This window comes from Polyodon spathula, chromosome 38 (genome assembly GCF_017654505.1).
Source record: "Polyodon spathula isolate WHYD16114869_AA chromosome 38, ASM1765450v1, whole genome shotgun sequence".
In the NCBI taxonomy this organism is placed as follows: Eukaryota; Metazoa; Chordata; class Actinopteri; order Acipenseriformes; family Polyodontidae; genus Polyodon; species Polyodon spathula.
The window spans coordinates 1,749,928-1,774,927 of NC_054571.1; the positions used below are offsets into that span (position 1 = coordinate 1,749,928).

Genomic DNA, 25,000 nt, shown 5'->3' on the forward strand with positions numbered 1-25,000 from the left:
GTGAGGTATTGAACAGCGTGCTCGTGAGGTATTGAACAGCGTGAGGTATTGAACAGCGTGAGGTATTGAACAGCGTGAGGTATTGAACAGCGTGAGGTGATTGAACAGCGTGAGGTATTGAACAGCGTGAGGTATTGAACAGCGTGCTCGTGAGGTATTGAACAGCGTGAGGTATTGAACAGCGTGAGGTATTGAACAGCGTGCTGAACAGCGTGCTTGTGAGGTATTGAACAGCGTGAGGTATTGAACAGCGTGAGGTATTGAACAGTGTGCTCGTGAGGTATTGAACAGCGTGAGGTATTGAACAGCGTGCTCGTGAGGTATTGAACAGCGTGAGGTATTGAACAGCGTGCTCGTGAGGTATTGAACAGCGTGAACAGCGTGATTGAACAGTGTGCTCGTGAGGTATTGAACAGCGTGAGGTATTGAACAGCGTGCTCGTGAGGTATTGAACAGCGTGAACAGCGTGAGGTATTGAACAGTGTGCTCGTGAGGTATTGAACAGCGTGAGGTATTGAACAGCGTGCTCGTGAGGTATTGAACAGCGTGAGGTATTGAACAGCGTGAGGTATTGAACAGTGTGCTCGTGAGGTATTGAACAGCGTGAGGTATTGAACAGCGTGCTCGTGAGGTGAGGTATTGAACAGCGTGAGGTATTGAACAGCGTGAGGTATTGAACAGCGTGCTCGTGAGGTATTGAACAGCGTGAGGTATTGAACAGCGTGCTCGTGAGGTTTTGAACAGCGTGAGGTATTGAACAGCGTGAGGTATTGAACAGCGTGAGGTATTGAACAGCGTGAGGTATTGAACAGCGTGCTCGTGAGGTATTGAACAGCGTGAGGTATTGAACATGCTCGTGAGGTATTGAACAGCGTGAGGTATTGAACAGCGTGAGGTATTGAACAGCTCGTGAGGTATTGAACAGCGTGAGGTATTGAACAGCGTGCGTGAGGTATTGAACAGCGTGAGGTATTGAACAGCGTGAGGTATTGAACAGTGTGCTCGTGAGGTATTGAACAGCGTGAGGTATTGAACAGCGTGCTCGTGAGGTATTGAACAGCGTGAGGTATTGAACAGCGTGAGGTATTGGTATTGAACAGCGTGAGGTATTGAACAGCGTGCTCGTGAGGTATTGAACAGCGTGAGGTATTGAACAGCGTGCTCGTGAGGTATTGAACAGCGTGAGGTATTGAACAGCGTGAGGTATTGAACAGCGTGAGGTATTGAACAGCGTGAGGTATTGAACAGCGTGAGGTATTGAACAGCGTGCTCGTGAGGTATTGAACAGCGTGAGGTATTGAACAGCGTGAGGTATTGAACAGCGTGAGGTATTGAACAGCGTGCTCGTGAGGTATTGAACAGCGTGAGGTATTGAACAGCGTGAGGTATTGAACAGCGTGAGGTATTGAACAGCTCGTGAGGTATTGAACAGCGTGCTCGTGAGGTATTGAACAGCGTGAGGTATTGAACAGCGTGCTCGTGAGGTATTGAACAGCGTGAGGTATTGAACAGCGTGCTCGTGAGGTATTGAACAGCGTGAGGTGAACAGCGTGAGGTATTGAACAGCGTGAGGTATTGAACAGCGTGAGGTATTGAACAGCGTGAGGTATTGAACAGCGTGAGGTATTGAACAGCGTGCTCGTGAGGTATTGAACAGCGTGAGGTATTGAACAGCGTGAGGTATTGAACAGCGTGAGGTATTGAAGCGTGAGGTATTGAACAGCGTGAGGTATTGAACAGCGTGAGGTATTGAACAGCGTGAGGTATTGAACAGCGTGAGGTATTGAACAGTGTGCTCGTGAGGTTTTGAACAGCGTGAGGTATTGAACAGCGTGAGGTATTGAACAGCGTGCTCGTGAGGTTTTGAACAGCGTGAGGTATTGAACAGCGTGCGTGAGGTTTTGAACACGTGCGTGAGGTATTGAACAGCGTGAGGTATTGAACAGTGTGCTCGTGAGGTTTTGAACAGCGTGAGGTATTGAACAGCGTGAGGTATTGAACAGCGTGAGGTATTGAACAGCGTGAGGTATTGAACAGTGTGCTCGTGAGGTTTTGAACAGCGTGAGGTATTGAACCGTGTGCTTGTGAGGTATTGAACAGCGTGAGGTATTGAACAGCGTGCTCGTGAGGTTTTGAACAGCGTGAGGTATTGAACAGCGTGAGGTATTGAACAGCGTGAGGTACTGAACAGCGTGCTCGTCGGGTATTGAATAGCGTGAGGTAAAGAACAGAATGTTCGTGAGGTTTTGAAAAGCGTGAGGTATTGAACAGCGTGAGGTATTGAATGTTGAAATGTTACAGGTAGCACAGGAACTTCACAAGAAGCATTTGAAGCTGAAGCTGGCAACCCCGCTGAAAGCCAAGAGACGCCAATGCCAGGCGGACAAGTGCAATAAAAATAAAACTTCGGGCAGCTGTGCCCTGTGCAGAAAGGCAGCATGGAGAAGTGCATTATCTGTGCTGATTGTAAACAGCCTTAGACACAAGGTAAAGGAATACCATTTTGTGAAAAAAAGAGAATTTATTTATTTATTTATTTTTAATAACTTATTGTGCTGTGCGCTTCTGTAAAATGTTTATTTATCTACATTGTTCAGCTGCTTTTGAGCATCTGATAATAAACCGATTGCTGCTGAAAGTTTAAAATGTATTGCTGTCGTTTCAGTTTTATAAATATGCACGCTGTAAACCAATGTCTGTTCAGATGTTTACTTACGTTTTCTTGTTTTAATTTGTAAAATAAATGAGACAGAGAGAGAGTTTTAAATCACTTTTAAAAACACATGTCTTTACTATGGCTTTTTAAATTGCTTTTATTTCTGTGTGTGTTTTTATCTGTTTATATTTTTATTCTTGTAATTCTCTTGTAGTGCTGTTTTACTGCTGCGTTTATTATTCTGATTGTCACTTATGTATGCAAAGTGCTTTGTGATCCCCGAAAGGCGCTATATAAAATCAATAAATTAATATATATATATATATATATATATATATATAGATATATATATATATAATATATGCGAAGCCAAAAAGTCCACAAATACATTGTATGAAGGGTTTTTCAGGTGTTTATGTAACATACTTAAACAAAATAATAATTATATCCGACTGTTTCTCCTTTCGTTATACTATTTACAGTGTTTTGAATACAGCCGTCAGAAAGACTGCTGCAGGGCTTCTAGGTATGAGAGTATATCTGAGTATATATAGTATATATAGTCTGAGTATATCTGAGTATATACAGTATATATAGTCTGGGTATATCTCCGGTCCTTCTAGTGTTAACAGAAAATAATGCATTGGAAGCGTTATTGTTTTTGTTTTGTTTTGTTTTTTAAATAATAGACTGACTGTCAGACTTTCCTCAATCATACATCTAATCAGGCAGTGTTCGTTTTTTACACACTGTACGATGACAAGACCAAGCTATTACACAGCCCATTATAAACACTAAAGTATATCAGAAATCAGGGATGGAAAGGAGACTCCCATTTTACTAGGAGTTTAATAAGACACACCTGAGCTGGTGAAAGACATGCTCTGCAGAACTCTGACAAACCCACTCTAATAAAGACACTCCCTAGCAAAAGCTAAAAGAATTTACTTGGTTGAAAAGGAATAATACAGTATGCATTAGAACCAATAATAATAATAATAATAAATAATAATAATAAAAAAAAAAAAAAAAAAAAATCGGAATCAGTCTCAGACCCCAAAGAAGAAAAAATGAAAAAAAGGGAAGTACTTCCAAAGAAACGAATTAATTGAGAATACGTTACCACAGGAGGCTTATTTCCAGACTCCTTCAAACAAAAAGCGATGGCATGCTGGATGCAATGGCAAAGAAAGGAGAAGCGGTAAACGCCACGAACGCAGTCTGAGCCGCCAGAGAATGGGGGGGGGGGGGCACGGGGACAGGGGCGTGGCCCAGTGACCCTCACGCACTCACACACGCACGCACACGCACGCACACACACAGGCACGCACACGCCCCTTTGCTGCTCTCTCTTAGATCATTTAATTGGATTACAGCTAAACCAGATCTATTTTAATGGTGTTAACAGTGGCAGACCTGAACACCACCACCCAAAACATTTTAAAACACAAGCCTCATTTCACAGTACGCTAAGGCCAGGGACCAAGGAAACGTGGGCTTAACAGTTTAGTCAGTTTACTTGGCTGGTAAACACTGGATTGAAAGGGTTAACCATTCTATCTGTTGTTTATGTAGCTTTGGTTTAAGGAAAATGTCATAACTGATCCAAATCAAGTGGCAAAGAGCGTTCCAGCACGTTGCAGCCGAGTTTTCAGAGCTTTTGAAAACAGACCGTGCTTTTCCAGCATGCTGGTCTTCGGAGAGAGGTCATTTAACATTAACACTGAAGCTGGTCAATAGTACTGTCAATAGGAAAAATGCAGAACAGTAAAAATAACTGAGGTGGCCTCAGCTTTTACTTTATTTTAATGATATGTTATATTTAGATGCGCCAGGGTTTAGAGCACAAAAATTGAAACTACTTAGAATATTCCTGCTGATAGAATTATAAGGAAGAGCAAGGCAGTCCACCATGCCCTAGTATCAAAGTGTTCAGGTGACTGTCTGTGTGCAAGGCAATTAAAAGAAAGCCAGTTTAGTCAGTACTAGACTTAAAAACATTTCAAAATGAATGTTCCGGTGTGTCGCGCAAGTAATTATGCACAAATTAAACGTGACTCACCTTTCAACAAAGCAGAAACCAGCCTGCAACCTCATTTTCTCAATTTAAAGAAATAGTAATTATTGTGCGTGGTAACGTTAATCAGAGGGTCAATAAATCTGAGGCAGCTGGATTCGTTTAAGAGCGATGATATTTAGATGTGTCACTGGTTAGGTCATTGCAATAGACCCCATAGACTGTTAAGAGGAATCTGTGTGTCTGGATATCTGAGAGAGCCCATCTCCATCATCACTGCTGTTAAGGGTTTGACTTTGTACAGCTCTACCTCTGGGGGTGAGCAGCTCTATCTGTACACTCAACCAATCCATTTTGGCCAGTACTGTTGGGAGGCAAGACCTGGTACTGACAGTACAGTTCCTGCGTCAGTGTGCTGAGTTATAATGTACTCTGCGGAAACCCAATGCAATGGTCTAAGAGACAGGGCACTACTGTATGTCAGGACTAATGACCTCTTTCCACTGGATAGAGAAAGAGTCAGATAAAAGGAGAGGAAGGTGGGATTGCGTGACACTTGAACTGTCTGTTATTCTTTTCAATGTTAACACACTGGGAATGCTAGGCTGTATTAGAAACACTTTGCACACAAACACTGGCTATGAAAAAAAACAAAAAAAAACATGCACCTCTATGCTACACACACACAAACACACTGTTTATACAGTACATAATGACGTAGAAAAATAACTGATAAATTGTAAAAATGCTATTTTAATATTCATCTAAAGTGTTTCGGCTTTCCCCCCTCTTCAGATAGCATGGTAGAAATATAGAAATAGCCAGGCAGACTGATGCTGTAGTTTGAGTTTGAAAGTTTCAAAAGTAAACAACAACCTGGCTCCTCACTACCTGGATCCTCCATACCTGGCTCCTTGGCTTCTCTACTAGGCTCTCTCTACCAGGCTCCCTGGCTTCTCTACAAGGCTGCCAGGCTCTCTCTATCTGGCTCCTGTCTACCTGGCTGCCAGTCTCTCTCTACCTGGCTTCTCTCTACTTGGCTCCTCTCTACCTGGCTGCCAGGCTCTCTCTACCTTGCTCCTCTCTACCTGGCTGCCAGGCTCTCTCCACCTGGCTCCTCTCTACCTGGCTGCCAGGCTCTCTCTACCTGGCTCCTCTCTACCTGGCTGCCAGGCTCTCTCTACCTGGCTCCTCTCTACCTGGCTGCCAGGCTCTCTCCACCTGGCTCCTCTCTACCTGGCTGCCAGGCTCTCTCCACCTGGCTCCTCTCTACCTGGCTGCCAGGCTCTCTCCACCTGGCTCCTCTCTACCTGGCTGCCAGGCTCTCTCTACCTGGCTCCTCTCTACCTGGCTGCCAGGCTCTCTCTACCTGGCTCCTCTCTACCTGGCTGCCAGGCTCTCTCTACCTGGCTCCTCTCTACCTGGCTGCCAGGCTCTCTCTACCTGGCTCCTCTCTACCTGGCTGCCAGGCTCTCTCCACCTCTCTCTCTACCTGGCTGCCAGGCTCTCTCCACCTCTCTCTCTACCTGGCTGCCAGGCTCTCTCCACCTGGCTCCTCTCTACCTGGCTGCCAGGCTCTCTCTACCTGGCTCCTCTCTACCTGGCTGCCAGGCTCTCTCTACCTGGCTCCTCTCTACCTGGCTGCCAGGCTCTCTCTACTCTACCTGGCTCCTCTCTACCTGGCTGCCAGGCTCTCTCTACCTGGCTCCTCTCTACCTGGCTGCCAGGCTCTCTCTACCTGGCTCCTCTCTACCTGGCTCATCTGAAGAAGACGAAAGCCTAAACGTTGTAGCTAGTTATTAAAATAGTGAGTTTTCAGTTCATTAATTACTTTACTTTTTCATGAAGTATTTCTATCCTGTTGGATCCTGATTCTCCTCTGATAGAGAGCGGTTTACTGGTTTTGAATTCTTTGTTCTCAATATATAAAGAAAAGTAGCTCATAAACTGAAAACTCACTTTTTTAATAATTAGCTGCAACATTTCATCTAATTAATATAGTGAGTTTTCAGGTTTATCAATTACTTATCTTCTTAAACTATATATATATATATATAATTACAATTAATTGCATCTATGCAGGCTGAATATTTTACACTTCCAAGATGTTCCAGTGTCTACATGATGCAAGTCTGCCTGTTTTTTGTACTCGAGGAACACAAAAAAGCTTTCCACAAGGCAATATACCCACACACCTTACTCTTGGGACTGCCCTACAAAATTTAACTTGGTATCACCCAGGCTTCCCACAGTGGCTCATTTTAAAGGAATAAACCACAGCCAGAAGCAAGTAGGGGTGGGGGATTTCAGAGAGGTGGTACTATACAGTCTATGGTAGCTTTCACAAGTCTGTGGTGCTATGTATAATGTAGATCCTCGAGACTCCCTCCCCAGCTTATCGTTATTTAAACATTGCTGCTGCTGCCACGCCACTGAAAGCGCACAGGGGGGAAGCAGGTAGCTTTACAAGGATGCACAGTGTGTGTAATGAAGAGGAGACAGAGACAGAGACAGAGACAGAGACAGAGAGACAGAACTTACAGGAACAAGCTTCCAGTACCAGCGGGTTGGACACTGCCATGGGAGAAGCAAGGAGGAAGGTCAAAGGTCAAGGTGGAAAGGAGAAAACAGGACAGGCGTTAGAAGCAACCACAAGACTTCTCATCGCCGTTGTTGTTTTTATTTTAAGGATAACCTCTGGTTTGATTTCCCATGCTGGCATTCACTGTACTGTAAGAGGCACATCCTTGCAAGTTTCCTCAGATTCAGACTAGCGTTGAAGACACAGCCTTTAGCATGCCGTCACAGACCTGAGCACTTTAACAATGAAAAAAGACCTCCTAACTAAGGCAGGAGCACGGGGCACTCTGCGAGGGGCGAGAGGGTTGCCGAGACCTCATTACCGGCCTGTCTCAAAAGCGCCCCCTATAGGTCCACCTGCACCAGTGGCTAGTTGTGTAAAACATCGCTATTTCCAACCTTGAATGTTTCTTCAGTTGAAGGAAAGTCGCTTATCTTTTTCTTAAGTACTTTTCTTAAACCCAATCCTTCGAAATTCTTTCAGGTCTTCCCCCCCCCCCACATAAACGAGTCACCCATTCAGTTACAGAACAGGCTTGCTTAGCTCCCGAGAGTCCCCATGCCCCCCCTACACATGCTCCAGCATGCCCCCGTGCCCCCCTGCACATGCTCCAGCATGCCCCGCCCCACCCCAGCGCGGGCCGGGCCTCACCGACGACTGTGTCTGCAGGTCTGTCCCTGGCGGGGGTCTGTGTGTCTGCTCTCTCTCCGTGCTCTCCTGTAACTTGTGAATCAGCTGGAAGACAGAGAGACAGCAACGTGTCACTGAACACACGCAGCTGAGGCATCTAGTATTAGCATCATCATCATTATTATTATTATTATTTCAATTACTATTATAACTAATACCATCAGAAACTTATATTACTACTTCCACTTTATTTATAACTATTGTTACTGCAAACAGTATTATAACTACTAATTAAAATAATAAAAATAATAATAACGACTCCTACAGTTACTCGTATTACTACTGCTATTATACCTACTACAGGGATGGAAGTAAGACTCCCACTGCACAGCAGTTTGATCCATTCCTGGTTTTACTATGAGTTTAAGATATTATTAATCCCTTCAGTTTCACAAGGGATTGAGCGCTTATTCTTCAAACGGTTTCTTCTTAAAATACATTTGAGAGCGACTCAAGTATCACGAGGAGGAAACCGACCATTCGGATGACCAGCTCGAACCCGTCTGTAAATTTTAACTCTGTTTCAGGCACCTCATTGCAAAAACAAGAATGCTAGTAGAATTATTTATGCCTTGCCCCTCGAAGGGTCAGCAGGTTGAAATGCCTCCCCTGTTATAAGGGGAGATGCCAGCCAGTCATGCTGCACTGTCTGGGTGCTGGCCTTACCTTGTTGACCCAGAAGAGGATGGCGTGCTCCCAGGGGACTGGCTGTAGCTTGGAGGGGGTGGAGCCGCTGTCTGCCTCCAGCCCATCCACGCTGATCTTCACCGAACTCATCGTCTCCATGGCGAAGGCCGACATCAGCGCGTCAATCACAGCCAGGTGCGCGCTCTGCAACCGAGAGAGAAAAATCAGCAAAGAACGACGCGGTGAGTTTCACTTCTCATTTAAACCTGCAGTCAGCGAGCTAAATAATAAGAAGACTCACTTATGAGTGAGCTAGTCCAGGTTTTAGATTAATTATGTGAATTTATTAATATTAACAATAATATTATTATTATGACTTCTATTATGTATTATTATTATTATTATTATTAATGGGAGACATAATAATATTATAATAATAATAATAATAATAATAATAATAGCATAAGTGTGAGTCAGTCCAAGTTTTACTCAAACTGAACGCAGTTGGGATTCAAGGAAACAGTATGTCCATGGATTAGGGATCTGGTTAACATGTAGAAAACAGAAAGTACTGGTTAGAGGAAAAACCTTCATTCAGTCCAAGTTTTACATTCATTGAAAGTGGAGAAGTCTTATCTATGAAGCTAAAGATACATTGTGAGTGTTGAATTTAAATCAGGGAACTGAGCTGCTTAACAGTAACAACACTCCACTGCAGAGCAGTTTTTACTGGCAGTTTAATTAGCCAATGAACTTCATTAATCTCAGGGGTTTTGCTGTAAAAACACAGTTAAGTGGCTTGCAAGAAGTTCCCAAAGGCTCCACTAGGGGTCTCTGGAGCTGCAGAGCCAGGACAAGGCCATACCCACTCCCTCCCTTTGTTTTAATGAAATGGAAGGCCAGCCTTGCTTGGCAATTCAATACCGGGCAAACACACGCACTCTTAACCTTTCAATTTCACTGCAACGCCTACTCATCACTGCCAAAGAGAAATAAAATGCATCGAAATACCTACCCAGCTAGGGAGAAGAAAATACTAAACAAAACACTGCTTAACGTACATATCCCCAGTCATGAGCTGACAATACACCACTATCCACAGTATATAAATAATAACCCTGTAACAAGCCTCTTATGTTATGTGTTCATGTTATCTGTATGTATGTGCCCAATGCATCAAGGCTGGTTCTGAGCTATAAAGGGCTCCAAAGCGCATGCAAGTCTTTGGTTGTGTTAAAGCAGAGTAATATCATTACAGCATTAGCTTCACTGAGCCCCCTAATGCAATTAAGGTGCCCTGCAGTTTAACATGCAAGCCTGATCCTATCATGGCTTTGAGAAAGTGCACAGTCAGAGAGCAGCTAGACCAGGTGGAAAACACAGCCTGTGCAATAACAGACCGGCTTGTCCCAGGCCCAGTGCAAATAACCAGAGCAATGGAGCACACGCATAAAATATTAAACATTAGTTTGATTTTTATCATCATTATTTGTCTATCTTTTAAACTGTGCCGCAGTGGGGCTCAGGTTCATTTATTCTTCTAAAAGCCAGTCGGATTGTTAAAGATCAACACTTGAGTTCACAGCTCTGGAGTTGACTAGCCTTGTGTTCAGGGAGGTCAAGATTTTTTTTTTTTTTTTACTTGCACTTGATCAGTGCTATTCCTGGAATGTACGAAGTCATTAGGTGATTGCAAATGATTACTATACAGTATAGATTGTGCAGGTCTACGCAGGCATTCTGTACAGTTACAAGAATACAGACCCCATTAAAATAATTATATCAAATACGTATATAAATTATACATAGTAGACCCTGATATTGATGTAATACAGCCCTCTGAAATGTCTTTACAATATACAGCAGACCCTGATAGTGATGTTATGACAATGAATCTTTTTAACTATATATTATTAAAAATATATCAAATACAGTAGAGTGCTGTGGAATGTTTGAATTTGTTCAGAATTTACAAATGACTGCATCTAAAAATGTCAAATTCACAAATGACTTCAAAAACAAAGTGTTCAGAACTAGATGGGGGTGTTGAGAGACATACCTCAGAGGAATGTGTTTGCTGCATTGATGTGGTACCAGTTTGAATTGTTTTCTACCTGAATATAAAGAACACAAGCAGACGTTCTCTGGGGATGCCCTTGTAAAGAGTTTCTAAAGCAGCGTGCCTTTGTCCTGTCATTCAGAACTCCTTGTTTACAAGACAGCTTGTTCTCAAGTGTCCAAACCCTACACCCTTATCTCTGTACACACAGTATTCATGAGGTAAAACCACTACAATGAACCAACCCATGGAAAAAACAAACAATCCCTTCAACTCGTTTGACATCTTATCCCAAAGGTCCAGCCCATTGTCCCTAGGTCTCACTAAACAATAAAACACGATCGCAAAATTCCAGAAACATCCTGCATTCCACACACCTGGGACAGGTGAGATCACAGTGGAAGCGATTGTTTATCACGCACACACATTCTCACTCTGAGACTTCTCTTTTGCAGGGAATTCCTCCTGCTCTAATGAATAATCCAGGTTAGCAGCGCACAGTCTAATCATTAACTCTGCACTGTTCCCTTCCCAATGCAAAGTGCACCCCGCAGTAATCAGTGATGACACAGCACAGCTTTTAGAAACATTTACCACGCTAATTTTTCCCATGCTTATACTATGCCTTTACCATAGTTCACTGTGTCTTTGCTTGTCTATGCTTTAACTGTAATTTATTCAGGACGTGTTAAACCATGAAGTGTTCATGCCAGCGAGACCCTTTTTTGGGGGTTGGGGGTTATCAAGATTGTTGCACATGACTGACAGCTACGCCACTGACCTGACTTAAGGGCTATGCACACCGAGAGAGAAGCAAACGACATGAATCCAGCACAAGGACATATAAGTACAATACATAGCTAGTCATGATAAGAAATACTGTCTACTTTTGCTCCTTTTGTGGAGATGAAATAAAATTAATAAAACAAAGAAATAGTCTGGGTACACCACACACTAAAAAAAATGGCATTTCACAGTGAATCTTTATATGTGATCTGGTTTAAAATGCAAATCATTCAAAAAGAATACGTCTACACATATTTCTTTGTAAATACTGAGAATTAGTTTAATAGATTTTTTATTGATTTTCAGTTTTATTAAAATCTTCAGTTAGCGTGTGAATGCGAGTATTATTATTGGTCAACATTAATATTATTGTGTGCAGAAACAGAAGGCTCGCGCAGACAAACCGTCAGTTTGAGACATCAAGGCGATTCTATCTTTGGAGTAAGGGGGGGGGGGTAGTTTGCGCAGCAGCTACAGGAAGATAGAATGGTAATGTACACCTCTTCAAAATGAAATAATCCGCTTGGACAATTGTATTGTGTTTACCGCTGTATCAGGTATAAAGGGTTTCACCGCCTCGCAAACAATAACAATCTGATGCAGAAACGTGAGAATCCACTGCTCGGTCGTGGGACTCAAAATTGCGAAAAACCGTGAGTTTCACGGGTAAACCTTGAGACCTAACATCTAGCCTTTATTACACTTTACTCATCTGTGCTTTACAATGCTTACCTATGCTTTATTACACTTTACCATACCTCTCTGTGCTTTAAACTATTGGCCATAGCTGTATGCTTTATTACACTATCATACCTCTCTGTGCTTTACAATGCGTCCTTCAGCTTTCACTATTATTTACTGCACTTTGCTATTCTCTTTTCAGTGGGAATATAAAGGGGGGGTAGCACTAAATCCAAGCAGCTACACAGAGCACAGTAATTCACTAACACCCCCTGCAAACTCACAGATCTCATGGGGGCACCCTTTTAAAAGCACTGCTGAGACTGTGGCACCGAGGACAGTATCCAGGGAGAGGGGGGGTATTGCAGACTACACAAGTGCTCTTTCAGGAGGTTCGCACAGTTTCAGAACATATTAAACATAATATTGCATAAAAGATATAACCGTGTGTGTGTTTTCTAAGTTCAGTATTAATTTAAAAAAAATAAAAAGTGCTTTGGTAAGCAGCCACAGTATTCTGCAGCTCCCCCATGCTTTTTCCATGGTTACACTATTCATTTACCATAGCTTACCCTGTTTTTCGTCTGGTTTGATACGTTGTTTGGTGTTTTAATGCCGTAGTGCTAATCTGGAGTTAATAGTGTTGAGAATCTCTGTGTGAATGTGCCGAATTCACAAAGAAGCAGCAGCTAGCTCCAGGGGAATCAACCCACTCACTCGCAATGAAAAACCAAACTGCGTGATCAAACATGTGCCCAAACCCTGCTCACCACTCAGGGCTCTAGATTACCAACGAGAAGAGGCCGCTCTGCTCATCAGCGCTCGTCCGGTTCCGAGCAGCTGATTGATCTACAAACTGAGTCAAGGAAGGGTCTTAAAGGAACTCCATGATTCAGCATCAGCAACATGACTAGGTAACCAGTCCCATGCCCTCACCACTCTGTGTGAAACAAGGTCCGGAGTCTGGCTCTCAGTTTACAATAGGCATCTGTGCTGTGCTTAAATAAACTTGAACGATTATACCTTGCGATACGGACCTGGCTTTTAGAATGGCATCTGAACTGTGAAATAAATAAATAAATAAATAAATACACAATACTGGTAAAAACTGAATTTCTTGAATCACAGTCTATGCCAGTTGATTTATTTTCTGACCAGAACCAAGTCTTTCCTTCTGGCTGCAAAGTAAAATCGAATATTTGGTGACGCCCCACTGATTTCACACAAGGTCACACATCCTTTACTGCATGGAGTTTTTATGACGTCTGAAACGCACTGCGGTTTCTTAAGCCCTGACAATCACATTTCAATTGCTCCCTCTTATCTGGGTCCTCAAAACACAAACCCAAGCAATTTATCCTTTCCTTTAATAGCACTGCAAGCTAAAATACTCTGAAACGCAAAGCCCGTGTCATCGAACCGTTTATTAATAATAACAACAACAATCATTGACACTAAGCCAGACCACTGGAATTTCATTAGGATCCATCTACCCGACTGGACCTGGCATCACCCTGGTGCAGGGGCGTGTTCTCCTGGTATACCCTGGTGTGGGGCGTGTTCTCCTGGTATACCCTGGTGTGGGGCGTGTTCTCCTGGTATACCCTGGTGTGGGGCGTGTTCTCCTGGTATACCCTGGTGTGGGGCGTGTTCTCCTGGTATACCCTGGTGTGGGGCGTGTTCTCCTGGTATACCCTGGTGTGGGGCGTGTTCTCCTGGTATACCCTGGTGTGGGGCGTGTTCTCCTGGTATACCCTGGTGCGGGGCGTGTTCTCCTGGCACACCCTGGTGCGGGGCGTGTTCTCCTGGCACACCCTGGTGCGGGGCGTGTTCTCCTGGCACACCCTGGTGCGGGGCGTGTTCTCCTGGCACACCCTGGTGCGGGGCGTGTTCTCCTGGCACACCCTGGTGCGGGGCGTGTTCTCCTGGCACACCCTGGCTCCCTTGATTACTCTGGAAGACCAAACGAATGCCGAAGTTACCTAGCACCATTGCAGATCAAGTCTACCCAACAGTTCTGAACGTGTTCCCTGATGCTGTCACTCTGGAGCTAAGCATCACCAGCATAATTAGTTGATTTCAAAACAAGAAAAGCTGTCCTTTCCTTAAACTTTTCAAACCGAGTACCAACTTTCCTATTATCCGGGGCGCTGACATTTTTATTGCAGAGGCCTTAAACTGACAATGGAAGTATGAATACCGTGTCAAGGCTGTGATCAGGACAAACTTGCTTAACCCGAAAATAAGTAGAGGTCCTAATAAAGTGTCCGGGCAACGCACATCAACAGCACCTTCATTTAACCCCAGGCTCGGACACTCTCAATAAAGTAAAGAATGCTCTGATCAATCACAACATGGCAAGCGGCTCTCCAGATAAACGCGAGTGCAGCTACAGGTGCCAGCAATAGGGATTTCAGATCAGAACAAATTAAAACGGTTTCAGGCCACTGTACGGCACACCAGGGGAGATTTGGAGTTTGATACAGTAAAAGTTGCTTCCCTGTACCATGGAACCAGGTTTCAAGCCACTGGTCCTGAAAAAAAAAAAAAAAAAAAAAAAGTGTCTTTGTGTTCCTTCAGCTTCAGGGTTAATGATGGTCCAGGCACAGCACAGTAATAAGGGCAGCACTCGTTAGATAATGAAGTTAGTGCTGTTCAGCTCCTGCCAATTCCACACGTACCTCCTCACAGGGGCCGGCGTCTGACAGAGCTGGGCTTGTCTACTTCACTTCCCCCTCGTTCCATTGATGAAGTCTGCTGGGGCTGAGCCACGAGGGGATGAAAAGAGGACAGGGCTGCGTGACTAGGCAAGCTGAAGGAGTCTCAGACAGGGAGGAGCATTCTGAAGGAGTCTCAGACAGGGAGGAGCAATCTGAAGGAGTCTCAGACAGGGAGGAGCATTCTGAAGGAGTCTCAGACAGGGCGGAGCATTCTGAAGGAGTCTCAGACAGGGAGGAGCATTCTGAAGGAGTCTCAGACAGGGAGGAGCATTCTGAAGGAGTCTCAGACAGGGAGGAGCATTCTGAAGGAGTCTCAGACAGGGAGGAGCATTCTGAAGGAGTCTCAGACAGGGCTGAGCATTCTGAAGGAGTCTCAGACAGGGCGGAGCATTCTGAAGGAGTCTCAGACAGGGCGGAGCATTCTGAAGGAGTCTCAGACAGGGCGGAGCAATCTGAAGGAGTCTCTGACTCCCCACTGCATCAAATCTGCATACCGGCAGTGGAAAAGCCCTTATTGGATTGAAAAACAAACTTCTTTAGACCAAGTAGCACACATGTCGGCTAGTGCCATCTTCTAGCCGACTGCTGTCTCCTTGATTCGGTTACTTTCAGCAATCCCAGCCAGGGGATTCACACGAATGCTAAGGTAAGCCTATAAGAACTAGAAGTCAAGTAAACAACTGTTTCAGGGAGTGTTTGGCTTTACGCCGAACAGCTTGTCTACTTGACTGAACATTTTGAAGATAGGAATAATTTACCCACGAGTTCAATTCCTTTACATCCACTTCAGAACAATGGAAGTCCCTCCCTCCTCAATTTCACTCCTCCGGGGAGAATCAGTTTTTAGATTGTTTTGGTTTGTTTTCTTCTTTTTTTTTTTTGCCGAGCAGGTTATGCCAGCCGAGGGCATCGCGCCGACTCACTCACAAACACATCAACACACAACCAAACTCAGAGGGCTGGGTTTGTACAGAGGCTCTGCTTGTCATCTCTAACCCAGCTTTGAAATCGGCTTCTGGGTCTAAACGAAATCAGTTTAATAAAAAGTTCCTCCCTTATACCTCCATCAACTATTTATTAGCTGGCTTATTAGTAAAACCCACAGACAGGTGTGACGTATTCATGCTTCATTGAGGACTGGGTGCAGCAGGGCTAGTGCATTTCCAACGCTGCTCAAACCCCTGGCTCCTGCAATTTCCAACGCTGCTCAAACCCCTGGCTCCTGATCATTTCAATAATAATAGACTTCATTGAGGACCTGCTCAAACTCCTGGCTCCTGATCATTTCAATAATAATAGACTTCATTGAGGACTGGGTGCAGCAGAAACCCCTGGCTCCTGATCATTTCAATAATAATAGACTTCATTGAGGACTGGGTGCAGCAGGGCTAGTGCATTTCCAACACTGCTCAAACCCCTGGCTCCTGATCATTTCAATAATAATAGACTTCATTGAGGACTGGGTGCAGCAGGGCTAGTGCATTTCCAACACTGCTCAAACCCCTGGCTCCTGATCATTTCAATAATAATAGACTTCATTGAGGACTGGGTGCAGCAGCAGGGCTAGTGCATTTCCAACACTGCTCAAACCCCTGGCTCCTGATCATTTCAATAATAATAGACTTCATTGGCAGCAGGGCTAGTGCATTTCCAACCCTGCTCAAACCCCTGGCTCCTGATCATTTCAATAATAATAACTTCATTGAGGACTTGCAGCAGCAGGGCTTGCATTTCCAAGCTGCTCAAACCCCTGGCTCCTGATCATTTCAATAATAATAGACTTCATTGAGGACTGGGTAGGGCTAGTGCATTTCCAACACTGCTCAAACCCCTGGCTCCTGATCATTTCAATAATAATAGACTTCATTGAGGACTGGGTGCAGCAGGGCTAGTGCATTTCCAACACTGCTCAAACCCCTGGCTCCTGATCATTTCAATACTGGATAATCAGACTTCATTGAGGACTGGGTGCAGCAGCAGGGCTAGTGCATTTCCAACACTGCTCAAACCCCTGGCTCCTGATCATTTCAATAATAATAGACTTCATTGAGGACTGGGTGCAGCAGCAGGGCTAGTGCATTTCCAACGCTGCTCAAACCCCTGGCTCCTGATCATTTCAATAATAATAGACTTCATTGAGGACTGGGTGCAGCAGGGCTAGTGCTCCTGATCATTTCAATAATAATAGACTTCATTTGCAGCAGCAGGGCTAGTGCATTTCCAATGCTGCTCAAACCCCTGGCTCCTGATCATTTCAATAATAATAGACTTCATTGAGGACTGGGTGCAGCAGGGCTAGTGGAAGATATTAACTGTGCTTAGGCCTCATTAGACAGCAGTAATTTATGTGACAAAACAAAAGCACTGAGTGCAATTAATGCAGGAGCTCCTCTCCCTCTCGGTCTCTGCTTGGGGGGAGGCCTGGAGCTGAGGAGGGAGAAAGAAAGAAAGACGCACACACTGCCACTGTTCATATAATATTGGTTTGTTGTCACCAGTCCTAGGAAGTAGGCAGGTAGTACAGCATGATATTTTTTTATCCTTGTATGAAGGGTCTGCTTGCTTGGTTTCAGTTTTGGGTTCATGCATTGAAAACTGTGCTGCAGAAGCTGTCTGGCAGTGCATGCAGTTTCTTTGACTGCAATAATAAAGACAGCACTCTGGAATACTTGGAAATGTTTGTGACAGGGTTAAAATGCCAAGGACGGAAAGTTACAATAAATAACAAAGCAGCCTGTTAAGCACTATGCTTACTATCCTTTTGTAATTGTCCTGAAACTGAAAAAAATTCAATTACGACGAACTGCAACCAAGTCTGAAAACTGAGCACCCCCCCCCCCCCCCCCAACATTGTTCTGTGCCAGTGAGTCAGAGCAGCTCCTGAACCGCAGCGAGCCTTGTTTAATCTCACTTCTGAAATTAATTTCCTCCCGTCAGCCTCAAGTCCTGCCAGTTTCCCTCGGGACTGCGGAGAAGAGAAGGAAAGGACCAGCCCTGGGGCATCACTGCCTGCCTGCCTGTCGCACACCCTGCGTAGAGGATCATAGACCAGGGCATCTCCATCTGCCTGCCTGCCTGCCTGCGACACACCCTGCGCAGAGAATCACAGACCAGGGCCTCACTGTCTGTCTGTCACACACCCTGCGCAGAGGATCGCAGACCAGGGCATCTCCATCTGCCTGCCTGCCTGCCTGCGACACACCCTGCGCCGACAATCACAGACCAGGGCCTCACTGTCTGTCTGTCACACACCCTGCGCAGAGGATCACAGACCAGGGCCTCACTGTCTGTCTGTCACACACCCTGCGCAGAGGATCACAGACCAGGGCATCTCCGTCTGCCTGCCTGCCTGCGACACACCCTGCGCCGACAATCACAGACCAGGGCCTCACTGTCTGTCTGTCACACACCCTGCGCAGAGGATCACAGACCAGGGCATCTCCGTCTGCCTGCCTGCCTGCCTGCCTGCCTGAGACACACCCTGCGCAGAGAATCACAGACCAGGGCCTCACTGTCTGTCTGTCTGTCACACACCCCGTGCAGAGTGTCACAGACCAGTCAGTCACGCAGCTTAGCATACAAGCAGGACTGAACGACCGAGAAGCAGAGTAGCAGTGGGATACTGCGCTGTACCAAGAAAGGGTGCTTTTGTTTTGGAAACACAATTCAATATGCGATAAAAACAAGACCAGTGCACACTCACACAGAGGCTCCTCATAATCACATACATACGCACAGTACTAAAAATATCTGTTTGTCCGGTTATAGCTAAATACAACCCAAAAGAGGATAGGATTGTGCGATACAAGTCTGTAGCAAAAATGAAGCGTGTTAACCAAGAGTGGGCAGATAGACGGACATGCTCAGTGCATAGGGGTCCCCATATCAAGAAAAAATGTGAAGAGAAGAACAAAGCAGTCCTAACAAAATTAAAAGGAACTGGTGGAGTGTTTACCGAACATGCAAATCAGACCAATGTTAGGGTTGCATTAAAAATCTGTTACTGTCTTTGTTTTCTTCCCCCTCCATTATGAAGCCGTGTCCACATTGCCAGATCAATTCTACCTACTGCTACTGACGGTTTTACAAATGGGTTGGAGAGCTAGACAAACACAGACCACGATGAACAAAGAATATACACCCGCCCCCACTGCTCCTTCCAGCCCACACAGAGTGGAGACGCTCCTTAGCATTCTTCATAATGGCACTCCGATTCCCTCCGGCTGCTGCTGACTGGCCCACTTCAACATATTTGTAAATCCCTGAAAATACCCGGCTTCAAACTGTTCTGCTATGCTAATCCTGCACTAGCCAAATATTCAAACATGTCTGCTAAAGCTGAGGTCTAAACTCAATCCCCCGGCACAGACGGGACCCCCACCCTGTCCGAACTCACACAGAGACAATGATCACATGTTTTCTTGCTGAGAATTTAAAAAATCAAAGGTTAATACTATATAATTAAGGTTACATTTATAGATCTCAGCTTTTCAAAAAAAAAGACCCTTCACTTCTTTTCCTGTTTTGAACAGCACAGTGCTTTACTACCCATTCTCCACACAGAGACCTGAATGAATCTGCTTGCAGAGGGAGGGGAGAGCAGTCACTGGAACAGCACAGTGCTTTACTACCCATTCTCCACACCGAGACCTGAATGAATCTGCTTGCAGAGGGAGGGGAGAGCAGTCACTGGAACAGCACAGTGCTTTACTACCCATTCTCCACACCGAGACCTGAATGAATCTGCTTGCAGAGGGAGGGGAGAGCAGTCACTGGGACAGCACAGTGCTTTACTACCCATTCTCCACACTGACACCTGAATGAACTTGCTTGCAGAGGGAGGGGAGGACAGTCACTGGAACAGCACAGTGCTTTTCTACCCATTCTCCACACCGAGACCTGCTTGCGGAGGGAGGGGAGGACACCTGAATGAACCTGCTTGCAGAGGGAGGGGAGGACAGTCACTGGAACAGCACAGTGCTTTTCTACCCATTCTCCACACCGAGACCTGAATGAACTTGCTTGCAGAGGGAGGGGAGGACAGTCACTGGGACAGCACAGTGCTTTTCTACCCATTCTCCACACCGAGACCTGAATGAACTTGCTTGCGGAGGGAGGGGAGGACAGTCACTGGGACAGCACAGTGCTTTACTACCCATTCTCCACACCGAGACCTGAATGAACTTGCTTGCAGAGGGAGGGGAGGACAGTCACTGGAACAGCACAGTGCTTTACTACCCATTCTCCACACCGAGACCTGAATGAACTTGCTTCAGTCACTGGAACAGCACAGTGCTTTACTACCCATTCTCCACACTGACACCTGAATTAACCTGTTTTAACCTCATTGAGAATTCAGAACAGGGTTTGGGCAGCTGGAACGGAGCTTAGATTGCCCTGGTTTAGGCTGGCCTGGTTTAGGCTGGCCTGGTTTCCTATATTAACTTCCTGCACAGGGTTTAGGCCTGAGGGCTTCCATGATTCTAACGTTTCTAAATGTGTGTGTCAGCTAACTGCAGCAAAGTAAACATTTAGCAAGTAACACCAGAGATACTGAAAAAAACTGTTCCTTTGTTGAGGAGCAGGTTTGGCAGGGATCTGATTGCCAGGCTGTTCAAATTGCTGCTGGCTCAGTCCTGACCATTTCAGCTTTGCATCTCAACAAGGTGTGAACTTCAGGACTGGGTGCAGGGCAGGGTGTTTCCAGCACCCCAGGGCAGTTGCCAGTGGTGAGCAGTTTGTATGAATTGCATTGCTGGCCAGTGTGATAGGGTAGCTGGACAGTCAAGACTGGCTAGTGGCAGGAACAGCAGAGGCAGAAGGATGCAGTTCAGCGCTTCTCACGCACTTTTCTAAGCAAAAAGATAAAGAAACAAAAACGGTTTAAACAAACAAATCAAAACTAAATACAAAATAAAGATGCACCCCAAGCCAGAACTCTCTCAGCCCCACAGAGGCTGGCTTCTCTCTGACCCCACGTGGGTAGCCAGGCGTAATCGACTATCAGTTAATTAACTAGGACCTGGCCACATTCTGAACATGGGTTTTGCAAGGATGGAATTTTAACCCATTCTTAATTTCAAAAACACATGCGATATTTACAACAAAAAGATTTTTGTCAAAAGCAACTCGCTACAAATCTAGCGATTTCCAGGGCAGTCAGAGAATTTCAGAGATATAAAAATCGCTAAAACGTTTTGATTATCCTGTATTCGCAACGTCCTTTTATAAGAATCACTGTCAGGGTAATTAAATGAAATCCAATAACGCCCCGCCCCATCTGAATATGCAAGGAACTTCAATACATCCTTTGCTTAGATACGGGCTCAACAACCACGAGCCAGTTCCCAGGGGAGACCGGGTTTCTCGTGACGCCGCACCGGCATGGTCGCCCCGCTCCCCCAGTGTTCCCGTACTTCCAGATTTAGGACTGCACCACTGATCGTGATATGGTTCCAGAACATCAGGAATAAATTTTGCAGAACAAGAAACTGTGACCTAAGATGCTGAACATTTTACCACTAAAGAAATGTGAAGTATAAAATGTAATTATGTACCGTTTTTGCCACTCCCTTCAATGTGGTGCCCTAGGCGGCCACCTGTCCTGTCTATATGGTCACCCTGGCCCTGGTACCACAGCCGGCTGCATCGCTATCACTGCCTCTCGTTTCTCTTCCACTGCAGAATGCAATTCCACATTTCTAGTCATTTGGAGCGCAGGACGTTTCTGTTGAGCCTGGGAGCAGTGGAAGTGCGTCTAACAGAAAATGATGCGGGAGATCCAAGGAACTTCAGCAAAACAGAGACACACGATCCCCAGTCAATCAGTACACTCTGCTTCAGCAAGCCGGTCTCTGTCACACCAGCACCACTGCAATAAGAGATTTCTCATTTCAAAATGTCACAAATCAGGAACAAAGCCCACACCTCGCTGGCTTCATTTCACCGCTTATCTTATTTAAATGTGCAACACTGCATTATTAAAACGTGGCCCGAATCAGACAGATTGCCCCTTGAGAACTAAATTCACAGGATTATCCGTCTGCTGTTGCAAAGACATCACTTTGCATTTCTATTACTCCTGACGTCATTCTCATCGTTATTCTTTTTATAAACAGGGGTGTGCTGATACTTCTTCTTCTCCTCCACCCTCCCGAGTAATTACTTTTCAGAGATATTACGTAAATCAAAACACACCTATTTTTAAAATGCGCTGATTTCAAAACAAGACAAACTGCCCTTCCCTTTACAATTCAGTATTAAAATCAATGACAAATAGCTTCAGCATGATTGGAAGCGAATTCTCATCTCATCCGGGGCGTTGACATTTTCACTGCGGTACAGAGGTGCTGAACTGAAAATATGCTGCAAAACTGGCAATTGCAACGGATACATCATGAAAATGAGACCTTCAGTGAAACTTAACTATTAAATGTATCCCATTTAATTAATACCTAACAACATCAAAATTTCTTAAAGGTATTTACTCAGGGGAAATACAAATTTCAGCACACCCTGGTTTAAATTTAAAGGCTGGCGTCCCGATGCCTCAGTCCTGATCATTAAGTAATCTTTTGCCTGTGCGATTGGATCAATAAAAGATATGGCAGTCTATGATGAAGAGTCTTGTCCTGGACTACCACCACTGTACCTGCGTTTCTCCAGGATATTAACGGTTAATGGATAAAGAAACTGGGGAGGGGAACATCGCTGGTATCATTTCACCCATCCCTCCTTTGTTGTCTCCTCAGACAATCCAGGCAGATCGTTCAGCTGCAGTTAATATATTCAGCTAACGTATTCACCAGTATCACCGCAGAGCCGTCCACGCCAGGGGCAATCCCCAGCAGGCATCAGGCAAAACCCCGGCTGCAGATCAACCTCACCTCATGTGACTTCTGCTGCCTCCCTCCCCTCCTCCCCCTCTTCCACCGTCTGTCTGTGTAATTCACAGCAATGAAATACCGAGCAATTTGTTCTGGTCCTTCTCTGGTTTAATTGCCCTGGTTTCCTACATTAACTTCCTGCACAGGGTTTAGGCCTGAGGGCTTCCATGATTCTAACGTTTCTAAATGTGTGTGTCAACTAACTACAGCAAAGTAAACATTTACCAAGTAACACCAGAGATACTGAAAAAAACTGTTCCTTTGTTGAGGAGCAGGTTTGGCAGGGACCTGATTGTCAGGCTGTTCAAATTGCTGCTGGCTCAGTCCTGACCATTTCAGCTTTGCATCTCAACAAGGTGTGATCTTCAGGACTGGGTGCAGGGCAGGGTGTTTCCAGCACCCCAGGGGAGTTGCCAGTGGTGAGCAGTTTGTATGAATTGCATTGCTGGCCAATGTGCTAGGGTAGCTGGACAGTCGAGGCTTCTCAGGCACTTGAGTGTGTGTGTGTGTGTGTGCGTGTGTGCGTGCGCGGGTGTGTGCGTGCTGTTGCATAGTCTCTGCTCGACCTACTCAGCTATTCAAGTTAACACTCTGACTTCCTTTTCACAGATACAGACAGACAGCGGCACGTCAGTGCAGACAGGCAGCGGCACGTCAGTGCAGACAGGCAGCGGCACGTCAGTGCAGACAGGCAGCGGCACGTCAGTGCAGACAGACAGCGGCACGTCAGTGCAGACAGACAGCGGCACGTCAATGCAGACAGACAGCGGCACGTCAATGCAGACAGACAGCGGCACGTCAATGCAGACAGACAGCGGCACGTCAATGCAGACAGACAGCGGCACGTCAATGCAGACAGACAGCGGCACGTCAATGCAGACAGACAGCGGCACGTCAATGCAGACAGACAGCGGCACGTCAATGCCGACAGACCCAGCATTCTATTACATGTTGTGTTGTAGTTACACTTAGAAAACGCCATGTTACTGTCGTTGACAATTTGGTAGAATAAGAAATGTACGCGCTTGTCAAATTAATAAATTTGTAGAATGAAGAAATTAATCCGGGATGCAATGGCCTTAAATCTCAGGAAAATCTCAGTGTCAGCTGGCTTAGCTAACAGAAGCAGGCCTTAATTCTGAGGAATGAAAATCTAAACTCCTGACACAGTACCCAGCAGATTAAACACTATAAAATGCAATGCGCTTCTCTGAGAACTGGAACTTGTCTCTAACATCCAAGATGATGCATCCAATCAAGGGACCAGAAATAAAATCACATCCTTCAGATGAGACGTCAGACCAAGGAAAAAGCGAGGTCCTACCATCAGTGACTCTGCAGAGCGAGGTCCTACCGTAAGAGACTCTGCAGAGCGGGGTCCTACCGTAAGAGACTCTGCAGAGCGGGGTCCTACCGTCAGTGACTCTGCAGAGCGAGGTCCTACTGTAAAGACTCTGCAGAGCGAGGTCCTACTGTCAGTGTCTGCAAAGCAAAGTCCTATTGTAAGTGACTCTGCAGCAGTAGTTGTGATGCATGGTTCACCCCCTATTCTCTGAAAGTCTGTGATAGGTTACACACCGCCCCTGTGTGTCTATATTTTGTATTTGTTGTATTATTATTTAAAACATATTGTTTAGTTTATAAAAAACACAGTGATTTTGTTATTTTTGCAGCATGGATGGGGTTAAAATTCCCCATCTACACTAAACTCGTGTAGAATGTGGCAGTCTCCAGATTAATTAATGTATTTCTACTTTGGAGACGGTCACGTATATAAAAGCCCTCAGGTGTGACAGAACGAGGCGGAGTGTGTGTTCAGGGAGAAGGAACAGGAGAGAGAGAGAAACGGAGACAGCGTTTGAAATACAGAAAACAACTGCTACCTACCGGGTCCCTGTACCAGCACGGCGTGTTTTGTGTTGTGCTTGTTTATTTGGGCCCTCATGCCGCTCTTTTGTTATTGAAGGCGTGTATTTCATAACCCTGAGAGCAGCAGCGGCTCGGCCCCGCAAGTACTGCCTTTGCTGGTCTCGGCCAGCCCGTCACAAAGTCGATTTGGATAAAAGCATCTGCTACATGACTAAACAATAACACAATGGCCATGCAATAGTACAGGAACGGCAAGGACAGGACAAGGGCAGGTGCACTACATGACAAGAGGGAGTCTCTCCTCCCTTCACTTCCACTGGGATTCCAAATCCTATATCCTGCGATTTAACGATACAGCACAGTTAGGATGAACAAACATCACAAAGAAGAGTCCACTGACAGCACTGCGACAGCACCACCTCATCAAC

General features: G+C 45.3%; 2 protein-coding genes across 2 annotated transcripts in view; one reads left to right on the forward strand and one right to left on the reverse strand.

Annotated features, from left to right (window-relative positions):
* Positions 1-25,000, forward strand: part of LOC121304522 (keratin, type I cytoskeletal 13-like) — a 165,741-nt gene that overhangs the window by 129,790 nt on the left and 10,951 nt on the right. The window lies entirely within an intron of this gene.
* LOC121304525 (calmodulin-regulated spectrin-associated protein 1-B-like) lies at positions 6,733-8,776 on the reverse strand. Its single transcript, XM_041235699.1, has 3 exons — positions 8,611-8,776; positions 7,906-7,989; positions 6,733-7,247 (listed from the first exon to the last, which is right to left on the reverse strand). The coding sequence occupies exons 1-3, from the start codon at positions 8,743-8,745 to the stop codon at positions 7,137-7,139; spliced, it is 330 nt and encodes a 109-aa protein (XP_041091633.1). The 5' UTR covers positions 8,746-8,776; the 3' UTR covers positions 6,733-7,136.

Bases quoted from the DNA above. Each gene is read 5' to 3' on its own strand.
- LOC121304525 (XM_041235699.1), bottom strand. From the start codon at position 8,745: ATGTCGGCCTTCGCCATGGAGACGATGAGTTCGGTGAAGATCAGCGTG. The intron at 7,990-8,610 runs GTAAGGCCAGCA...TCTGTCTTCCAG, and splicing joins TCCTCTTCTGGGTCAACAAG to CTGATTCACAAGTTACAGGA. The intron at 7,248-7,905 runs GTGAGGCCCGGC...CTCCCATGGCAG, and splicing joins ACCTGCAGACACAGTCGTCG to TGTCCAACCCGCTGGTACTG.